Source organism: Ostrea edulis, chromosome 7, assembly GCF_947568905.1.
Source record: "Ostrea edulis chromosome 7, xbOstEdul1.1, whole genome shotgun sequence".
NCBI classification, from domain to species: Eukaryota; Metazoa; Mollusca; class Bivalvia; order Ostreida; family Ostreidae; genus Ostrea; species Ostrea edulis.
The window spans coordinates 55490190-55501909 of NC_079170.1; the positions used below are offsets into that span (position 1 = coordinate 55490190).

Sequence of the window (11720 nt, forward strand, 5' to 3'; positions counted from 1 at the left end):
AACCTGAATCTCCACGGGATATTTTCCACTTGTATTGTAAAATTTTCCATTTGTATTGTATTATTTTTCATTTGTATTGGATATTTTCTATTCATATTGTATAATTTTCCATTTGTATTATATGATTTTTTATTTGTATTGTATAATTTCCATTCGCATTTTAAAATTTTCAATTTGTATTGTATCCGAGGGATTGTGTATTTTGGTTTGTTACAAAAGATTTCATTGGATTAATCTTAAGTTTTAAATTTTTAAATTAATATGCACTTAGATGACACTGCTGTTTGCTGCTTTTAAGGTCATATCCGAAAGACCCGTGATTCTCACTTCTAAATGCCGAGCATTTCGCAAAGGAGCAGCCTCTACCTTCATACGTATGGTAGGGCCATTATCGAATTTGGTAATGCGCGAGGTGTTCAAAATGGTTTACACGAGGTCAAGTTCAGGAGCCATGTTTCGCAGGGAAGTACATGTACCGTATTTGCTATATGCAATAGTATGAAGCCCTACCACCGAAAATCACATTTATCGCTTTCATGCGCCTATTATGATTTCCCTCCGTTTATCAACCTCGTGTATAACCAGTGGCGGATCTAGAAATTTCTGAACGAAAGTAATCGGCTGGATGTCTGGTTATCTCGGCTTTTCAGCTTCAACCGGTTCTAGCAATTAATGTGCACTAGGTGACACTGCTGTTCGCTTCAAATCAATTAGGTGACTATTAAACCAAATCTATATCACTATTAATGCATCATTACTTAACGTATAAGTCTTTAAATTTCATAGAATAAACTGTCACTAAATATTCCGTTCAAATTAAGACTTCCATGGTGCAATATTTTATTTTTTTATTTTAGCTCTTTTATATGGCCATATGTCTGGTGTGCGGTGTGCGTCAACTTTTTGGAAAAAGGGCTATATATCAAGAACCCCTGGACCAATTTTTGTCAAATTTGTCACAGGGTATCCTTGGCCCAAGGGCTTTCATTTGTACTAAAACTAGGGTTGTGACCCTTTAACAAGGGGAGATAATTAGGAAAATGCAAACAAAAGTAGTGGTTGCTAAAAAGTCTTCTTCTCAAGAACCACTGGGCAAATTATCACCAAACTTGAGGATGATGATAGGTTGTAGATAAACAATTGTTCAAGGCATCATCCTGGGGCAAAGGGTGTGGTCTCAAGGTCACTTCAAAGTTGACCTTAAATTTTGTTTTGTTAAAACTTTGATATTTTGCTTAGTATAAGGAGTAGGATCATCAAATTTTGTCTGTTGATGCATCTTAGACCTAATATCATGATGTCTCAAAAGTAGATCATGGTGACCTACTTTTTGAATTTTGCAGGTAATTATTATTAAATGGATTTTGATGCATATCTTAGACACTTTTGAGCCTATGATCATCAAAAGTTGTCAGTTGATGGATCATGTGACTTTGAACTGTGTCATGTGAAAAGTATGTCACCATGACCTACTTTCTGAATTTTATGGCTAATCATTTATGAATACATTTTAGGTTGTTATTTCAGTTACCGAGGGGTTTAGAATCATCAAACCTTGTACGTTGATGCGTCTTGAGGCCTCGAAACATATTTATTCAAAAAAAGTAGGTCACAGTGACCTACTTTTTGAATTTTGCAGACATTCAAATTTCACATTTTCAATTTTAGATGCATATTTTAGACACTATGAAAGCTAGGATCATCAAACTTTGTCAGTTGATGCATCTTGAGTCTTCATAGTTTGTTGATCAAAATGTAGGTCATCGTGACCTACTTTTGGAATTTGACGGCTATATTTTAATATTTCAGATACTATTTGACTTACAATTATCAAACTTTGTCAGTTGATGCATGTTGAGTCTCCAGAGTGTGTTGACTAAAAGTAGGTCACCGTGACCTATTTTGGATATTGACGGCTATATTTGAATATTTCAGATACTATTTGACTTACAATCATCAAACTTTGTCAGTTGATGGGTCTTGAGTCTTCAGAGTGTGTCGACCAAAAAGTAGGTCACTGTGACCTACTTTTGGAATTTGACGTTTATATCTGAATATTTCAGATACTATTTGACTTCAATTATCAAACTTTGTCATTTGATGCATCTTGAGTCTTTGGAGTGTGTCGACCAAAAAGTAGGTCACTGTGGCCTTCTTTTGGAATTTGACAGCTATATTTGAATACTATTTGACTTGTCAGTTGATGCATCTTGAGTTTTCAGTGTGTCGACCAAAAGTAGGTCACCGTGACCTACTTTTGGACAGTTACATTTAAATTTTCAGGTACTATTTGACTTAACATCATCAAACTTTGTTAATTGATGAATTTTGGTTAGTGAGAATTTTTACGTGTTCTACAATGTATCAGAAGAGCGATTCTAGGCCCATGGGCCTCTTGGGTTTTTTTAATTAGAGATATACAAGTAGGTATGTGGAGATACAATCTATCAGTAACTAGATAAAACAAACTTTAAGAACTCTTCAATTTCATTTGAACGGAAAATTGAGTGACTATTTTCATTTTGGGATTTTCATACCTAGACGGTAAGCAATGCAAAATTGATAATGATATAGAGTTTGTTTAACAGTTAAATCACTTACTTGAATCGAACAGCAGTGCCACCCAAGTGCACATTAATTTCTAGAACCGGCCGATGCTGAAAGTAAATTTCCAGACATGAATTATGAAGGACTGCTCCGAAATTCGGTGAAGGCGTCAGTCCAAATATTCAGCCAAGCCGAATCTCAGCCGAGATTAGATGTCTGGGAGCTGTTTTGAGACCCCTAATGGATCCAGGGCAACGCCTTGTTGGTGGTGGTGGTGGTTTCCCCTGAAACTACTGAATTCTAACAAAATAAAACGTGCATGCATCCTTTCTTTATATATATATTTTTTAAAATGATCATATTCGTGAGGGGGTAGGGGTGGGGGTGCCCGGCGCTCGTTTCGCTTTTACTAGTAGCTACATGTTCATTCTGTCCTACGCGGAACCGGTCGTGGTTGCTCTTTGGTTCAGGACCGCGAGGTCGTGAGCTCGAGCTCCGCTCGTGCCATGAATGCATCAAACATACGTATGAAGGTAGAGGCTGCTCCTTTGCCAAATGCTCGGCATTTTGAAGTGAGAATCACGGTTCTTTCGGATATGACCTTAAAAGCAGAGATCCCGTGTTGCGGAATGTGTTAACACGCTAAATCCCCCCTCCCACTGCTATGGCACTGTGCGCTATGGATAGGGTCTATTTGTGGTACTTTACCTAAAGCTGGTGACGTCTCGATATTAGAGTGAAAAATTCTCGAAGGGACGTTGACTAATGAAATCTTTCGTAGCAAATCAAAATAAACAATCCCTCGGATACAATACAAGTGAAACATTTTACAATACAAATGGAAATTATACAATACGAATGAAAAATTATATAGTTACAAATGTAAAATATAGAATGCAAATGGAAAATTATATAATATGAATAGAAAATATACAATGCAAATGAAAAATTATAGAGTACAAATGGAAAATATTTAATACAAATGGAAAATTATGCAATACCAATAAAATTTATACAATACAAATCAAAAAATTATGCAATACCAATAAAAATTTATAAAATACAAACCAAAAAGATCAAATATTGCAACGTTTAACATGTCATTGGTGTCAATGGGGGTTAAGCGTTTTAATATTTTCATATTCATGTTGCATTTTGCTGTAGAAAGTTTCAACAAATCGACTGTCGCTACGTTTTAGATCGATTTCTAGAAGTACATGTAATTAGCAAAAACATCTGCTAAGTTATCCGGCGAGTTTCCTCTCTTGTTTCTTATGTATAATTTCTGGATATATTTCATCGTATATAATAATTACATCATATTCAGATGAAGACAATAAGAAAACTGTAGTCATAATTCATGTACCTTAAGTAGCTATATTTTAATCATCTACAAGAGAAGGTTCAGTTGTATATTATTCACAATACACATTATATGCATTCAATCTCATTCAAAACCAGGTATGTACAATGAGATGGGGTGGCTTTCGTGACAAGGACTTAATTTGTTTTTAATTTTACTTGTGAATTTTCGTTTACTGACCGCTTGCCGTCACCCCCCCCCCCCCCCCCAACTTTTCCCTCCCTTTTTATGACAGTAGTAAAATGAGAATGAAAAAGTAAGATAGGCACCGATGAAACAAACCTTGCCTCCTCCGACACCCCTAACCGATTTAGTGGTTGGGTAATATTAAGTTTTCTCGAAGGTTCTGTCAATCCCCTGCCTCCATTCTGACAAAAAACGTCATGTGCTTGAGAACAGCATGTAAATATACATGAAAGGTGAATATAACGATCAGTGATCAATCTCATAACTTCTAAACGGAATACAAAATAGAGAGTTGGACAAACACGGACCAGACACATCAGAGGTGGGATCAGGTATCTAGGAGGAGTAAGCATCCCCTGTCGACATTCTACTTTCATTTCTGTCGGAATTCACAGTCGTTAAAATAGACGTACTGTATTTTTCAAGATTCATACGCGCACTGTTCACAGCTGCATCTCATTCATGAGGAAAATGGCTGTCATTACAATTGGTAAAGATATCGAAAGCAAAAACATTGGAAATGTAAATATTTCTCATTGTCTATGGTTAACATCTTTACAATGTATGGATTTTTTTTAAATAATCAATATATTGATAAAGTGTTAGATTCATAAAAATTACAGTCCTTTTTCAAATCATCAGCATCAAAATAATCGCATAAATATGTCTGAAAAAATTATGGCGATGGAATTTCTGGTTTTCAATATGTTTGCGCTGTTTCCGTTACATCATTTCATTTATTATTCATACAAGTTATCACCCTGACTTTTGAACATCTTTCAGTGATGTAAATATCCGCCGAAAATGTTACGGTGTAGTGTTTCCCAAGTGTGTATACGTTTCTCCAAATAGAAACATAATGAGGAATGGTATTTAATAAGGACCGTTTTAGTTATCTGCCGCCGATGACGGCCAAACCTTTTTTTGTAATGAGATTGTAGTCCTACATTAGATTTTCTTGAGTCCTTTCCGAACCACCAGTAATTTGCTGATCATGGGAGTGTCAGACGTAATGACCAGTTTTTCCGGTATGCATGTTTGGTAAATAGTAACGTCTAATTTTTATTTTTTGAACTGGGCCAAGGACTGTTCAGTTCAACTTCAGATAAGTAATTTTGGTAATAAAGGTGGCAAATCTATGTTAATATTTTGAAATATTCACGTTAAGAACTGTTGGTCAAGTGTCAATTAAAGTATTTTGAGAAATATATATATATTTTTTTTTATTGCTTAAGACATATGTCTTATCACATCAATTTCATAAATACATAAAAATGACATTGTATGGAGGTGTACAAATTCAAGCAAGCAACGGAGAATGATCTTTAAACAACGTTTTCTCGCAACTTAGTGCAAGGCATAAATATTTCCCTATATTACAAAGTTCGTGTACATTATGAACACTTAATTACAGTAATGACACCGGTCTATGCCAATTGTAATTGGGATAGACAATTGTCTATGTCGATTTTTTAGGTTTAAAGCAATAGAGTTATTCCAAAAGTGGACGTCTGATAAACGTTATGAGGAAAGGAGGACATTGTTATAGAAATGGGAAAGAAAATATGCTTTCTAAGTACATTAGAAGTAAACAACAATGTTCTAAATTTGTGTTTTTTGTTCCAATGTTGCGGTCTATGCCAATTCGATGAGGTCTATGTCACCTTGTTTTGGCATAGACCCTTGGTCTATACCAAGTTTTAAACCAATTTCGAACACTGTTAATAATTGTACAAATTTGAAAACAGATGGTTTTTGCCAATAATGCTTTTTGATATATCTATGTAGAAATTCCCCGTAATGAGGGCAAATTAATATAAAGTGGTATTCGTCCTCTATGTCATTTTTACAAAATTTACATACTCTATTTTCTCTAAGTATATTGTTATGGCGGCCTGTTTCAATTTCAAGATTGTGAGAAGTCTAATTCGACAAATGTGCCTTTTATACATATTAGGTATAGGTTTATAAAGGTAATACTGTAACGAAAAGTGATCAATAACATGTTTGTAAATAATACACTTTGAAGAACAATTAATTTGTTCAGCTAAACCTTGAACACACATATTAGTCAACCTCTGTTTTATAATAAGAAAGAAAAATTTAGAAGTTTCATTCTCCTGATCACACCAAATATATCCTAATATATATCGATATATCGTACAATTTTTGTTTAATGCAATAGACCCAATTTTTTTGTAATATATTTCTAATTAGATAATAATTAATTATACAATTTTCACTACGCAACACTTTAAACCAAAATTTGAACATTCTGAAGAATCGAATGATTTTCATGGGTAAAATACACCGAGGCAGAATTTATGTTTTTTCGCACACCTAAAACAGATTTTATAAACTCTAACTGTATCTTTTCTACATCTCTGGTATTATGGCTTCCCCATACTTCACAACCATAATTCAGAATACTTGCTACATATATGTCAAAAAGTGCCAATATGAGAGAGAGAGAGAGAGAGAGAGAGAGAGAGAGAGAGAGAGAGAGAGATAAGGGCTTTAAACAATTTTCAAAGTTCAGATTACGTCATTTTTAAAATAAGATGTTTTTTTTTTTTGGTTTGTTAAAGGAGATATGAAGGTCACAAACATCGCAAAATAAGCGGGCTGTGCAAATGTTTTCTGCAATGTTTGAGACGTTCTTCTCCTTTTTAATGAAAGAACTTAATATCTATATCTATATTTTACTGTATATTTTAAATATAGATACTTTCATATATGTCAAAATAGATATTATTGACCTGTAAGTTATTTCAACGTAACAGCTATATATCACTTTACCTTGACTTGTCTCCATATTTGGTAATGCTTTCCATATTTGAACACTGGTAAAGGGAATACATGTAGTCCATGAAGAATAAACTCTAAACTCATAAAATAAACCATCGTATACTGTAGGTATGCGACTCCTATTATTATAAATTCAAATAAAATGTAAAAAAGAAAAAAAATACACCAGAAAACATAATTCCCTACAATTTTAACAATGCCGCGAAAGAGGTCGCGAAGTTCGTGGAATGAGCATATTCACAGGCGAACAAGCAGCACTGAAAAGCGGATCTAACTAGGTTGAAATAGAATGCGCCTTCATAGCTGCAAATGACAAACAATGGATTTCAATAGAAATAAGCAGAAAACACAGTGAATGCACTTAGTTTTTCTTACACATGTGCGGTTCTAAAGAAGATTGGTCAATTTTGGGCAGTTTTTGCCCCGCCCCTAGGGCCCTAGGGGTGCAGGAGTCGTGAAATTTACAATTTATGTCCCAAGGTACTTCATACCAAATTTGAAAAGAATTGAAATGGTAGTGATCAAGAAGTTAAAAATGTTCAATTGTTAACGCACGACGGACGACGACAACCAATTACAATAGGTCACCTGAGTTTACTCAGGTGACCTAAAAAGTTCAATACTAGTAGAATAATGAACTTTTTGCACTTGATATACGGACAAATTAATGATATAGAATGTGAGAGTTTAAAAGAATATATTGGGAGTAATCCCAATTTCTAAAATTGCACATAAATTACAAACTATTGTCTTAAAATGGAATTTGAAAAAGTGGGGGTTATAGATAAATTTTTCAAATTATTGGCCAAAATACTGAATTCTTATACAAATTTTTGGCTAACTTAATTATTTGTCCCCTTCCTAGATGGAAGACATATTGTTTTAGTGTGAATTACCATGGTAAGACAGTGTGTCGAGTGCCATTTTTGATGACCTTTGACCTTGACCTTTTATGTAAAGGTCAAATAATAGCTTTTTTGTTTTTTGACATAGGCCTTTGATATTGGTATGTTGGTAAATTTAATTTACAGTCACATGTTCACAACACTGTTCCTTGGTTGAAGCACATACACATATAGGTGACTATCATATACCGCAACTCTATATTTTCTACTTTAAAGATGATCCCTAAAATGTATTTTAAAAATGGAAAATGGAAGGGTAGACATGTTTTAGTGTGATAAAACAATTCTTCCTAATTAAGACTTTTTTTTTTTTACAAAATCGGTGTACCGTTAGGAAAAATATATCAACCAAATTAATGAATTACAACATTTGAATAAGTTCCAAGTCTCAACTACTTGTATCATAAATTATGAACTTAAAATAAAACTATAGAGGTATAAAAATTCCCGATATATTGGATAAAACAGAAACTGTAAAATCATGCAGATTTAGAACATCCTTCCGCCACAAAATGAAGTCCCTTCCAAACCCTTTCAATATTTGAAATGACAAATAAATAAATGAATAAAAAAATTAAACAGTTGGACAGGGTTAAGTAATAGATGTATAATATGTTTGGACCAATACTATCAGCATTGAACCAATATATACAAAGTTGTAGCATCCTGTGCAGTTTTGCTCAAAAGCTGAAGTGCTAACTTCCTTAACGCACAACATGCGACGTGTGACAGCGTGATTTGTGATAGTGCGGCGGAGTGGTGTGTGATAGTGCTGCGGCATCTTTTGTGTTAGCACGAAGGTGAGTTTTGTTTTAGCGTTACAGCGCGCTTTAAGAAACGTGTTGTTACGCTTTTGCGTATGACCTAATTTCTGTGGAAACGAGGGATTTATTTATATTCCGTCTTTCGGGATATGAAAGACCGAATATAAATAACCCCTCGTTTTTACAGAAATTACACATGACCCTATCCGGATACAATAGATACGTAAAATTGTGTAGATCGTGAAATATTGAATAAATCTACAATTTTATCAGTTTTTCTTAATTAAAAACACTCAGCTTTATCAGTCAGAAAGGTTTGTACTGATTTCTAAATAAATGCGTTTCACTGCCTCTTTGCGTCATATGTTGTTTTGTGGAAAATACCATTCATTATCTTCTCTTTCATAATCTTGTTAGCCATTTCACCAGAGACGAAAAAATCGACCCCAAATCGAAATCAATGAAGATTCTCTTGTAAACGTATTTTTGCATGACAACGAAATTTCCAGAGTATCTTTTTAATACAAATGTTGTACAATCCACATTAGTCATTTCTGTATCAAACTTTGGTATGTACGGTACATATAAAATTTTGCCTAAGTTTGCGACCAACGACATCATAAGACATATTGGATTGTAATAGAATGATTCACACAAATTGTTTTATTCTGGTCGATACCAATGCAGGTACGGGAGTCATTTACATATGATCAAAGAGAAAGTTAACAATACTGAGAGGATCGTTTCATGTTTAATGACATCGGTGTTTTCTATCTCTACGATCTACATCACTAATATGATATTATTTGACAGTATTCATTGTTATCCATTTAAGGACAAAATGCAAATGTTATGCACTGTAGATGGGGACTCTCTTTCCATTTCAGCGAACGAACAAACTATGGAGTCGTCATACAGCATTGACCATCAATTTAATAACGACAAATGATGACTAGGACAGAAAACAAATAAATATGGAAATAAAGGGCTTCTGAGGTCTCTATAGCTCCAGCATTCGACAAATAATGAAGATTCAACCTATACCATAGTGCGATTTGTCCATTGGTATGTTTTAACACCACAAACAATCCATTGAAGGAAATATCCAACATATCCATCATTCGCCGCAGTATTTCTTAGCTTACAATAGAATCATAAAACAGCGGTGGTTAAATAGGATCTATAGCCATTGGTGGACTTCTTTGGTTCTGTAATACCAGAGTGGATGCAAATCTAGATATCTCGAAACGTATGTTATCTACAGATTTCAATCATTATACAATCTAAACGTAAATGGTGAAGAAAAGGATCAATGTTTGTATGTAATCCATGATTATTACATGTTTTTCATAGATTGCAACATTCAGAAATACACATCATATAGCAAAATATGTATCATTGATGACATTTTAGCGTTGCAAGAGTCAAATGAATTTTAAGAAGTAAACAAAGCCTTTTCCAATCACGGCATTTTCTTTTTATCATTCTGTAGTGGCGAATTAAAATGAAAGATGTGGTATGAAAAAACCTTTGTAATCAAGGGAATATTCCCCGATCAGAATGCGAAAGAATTTGGTGGCTGTATTTCAAACTGCAGTCCACGAAAAGGCGATAAAGTTTCTCCCGAAAAGGTGTTGATTGCTCATCTGAAGGGATACCATTATTGGTGTGTTACCGTCAATCGATGGTACTATTATGGTAACAAGTTTAAGTTAAGACATGGCTGATTTTCATTAGGAACATAGACCGATCGTTACTTCCAAATTGATCAGTTACACGAACAGCGGTGCTCATTAAACGAAGCTTACTTTCTCTACCATATCATCATAATAACATGTTCATAGCTAGCGACAAACACTATGAATTAAAATATATATTTAGTTCTTCGGAAAGATTTTAATTCATACTTTATGCTAAGTCTATATGCTCTGAATTAAGAAGGAAAATAATCAACGTGAAGAACTTTAAATATGGGTAAATTTTATACCAAAGTTCAACAAGTAGTGAAATTGTCGTTTAATTCAGAAATACCTTGGGTTCGTGATTTACGAAACAGTTGGATTCTTATTGCTTAAAATCAATGATTATGAATCAAACTGTCGCAATACTTCAACTCAGCTTAAATCATAGATTAAAATAGACAAACCTATTCCGGCTCCAACAATGATTCTTCCTGCTAGAAGCAAGTATTTGTCGCCAGCTATCCCCATACAAAGAGCCCCTACAGTGAACACCACACTGGCAGCCATTATCACTGGTTTCCTTCCAAATCTATCGTTCAAGAAGCCTCCAATGGGTGCAAAAAGGGCAGCAGCAGCCACCGTTACACTAACTATATATTCCTGCCACACCAGCGACAGTTGAAACTCATTGCGGAGAAGAATCATAGCTCCGGAAATCACACCGGTGTCATATCCGAACAAAAATCCCCCGAGAGCAGAGAAAAAAGTCAGAACGTAAACAAACCCGGGTGTTTTCTGTTGTGACGAAATATTGTCAATTTTTAGACTTAGTTTTTCATCGCCTGGGTCGTCATAAAGACTTCTTGGTCTTCTGGCGCTGTTCATTGTGGTCCCATTCGTAGTGCCTGACATTTCTCAGCATGGAATAAAAACAACCAAGTACTTCCCCCGCACAAACTCAGCTTTCAGTTCGTGTCTTCATGCATCTGAATAACATTTATGTTGATGTGACATCACACTGAAGCTAGCGAGATCAGTTATTGGAAAACCGAAGCGCTTGGATAAGAGATTTACCCATCGATCGTTCCACTGTCAACTACACTTTGCCTCTTTGCAATATTGATGTTACCTGCAAAACCAACAGATGAATTTTGATATCACTTAGAGACAGCTTTCAACTAGTCGCCGATTTCAATTTAATGAAACAGAACCTCTACAAAAAAAAGACACAAACAAACAAAAAACTAATTACATTTGGCCAATTGATAAAATTCGTCATCAGATAATAGCTTTTCAGACTAGTTCAATAGACAATGAAAGCAATTACTTCCAAATTATCAATAATACAACATGATTTTCAAAATCTTGGAATTGAATTGCATATATTGAATAATTACAGGCATAGCATTTCCCTTGCAAACATCGATCCTTAACTACTATGCAATAAAGATATACTCGGTGCATG

The 11720-nt window shown here is 34.5% G+C and overlaps 1 protein-coding gene across 1 annotated transcript in view; it reads right to left on the minus strand.

Annotated features, from left to right (window-relative positions):
• The window catches only part of LOC125657090 (proton myo-inositol cotransporter-like), a 44564-nt gene extending 33145 nt beyond the window's left edge, over window positions 1-11419 (minus strand). The window contains exon 1 of the mRNA XM_048887723.2: window positions 10720-11419. Coding sequence (XP_048743680.1) covers window positions 10720-11167 — 448 coding nt within the window. The 5' untranslated portion in view covers window positions 11168-11419. The remainder of the gene's footprint in view (window positions 1-10719) is intronic.
• Between the last annotated feature and the right edge of the window lie 301 nt (window positions 11420-11720).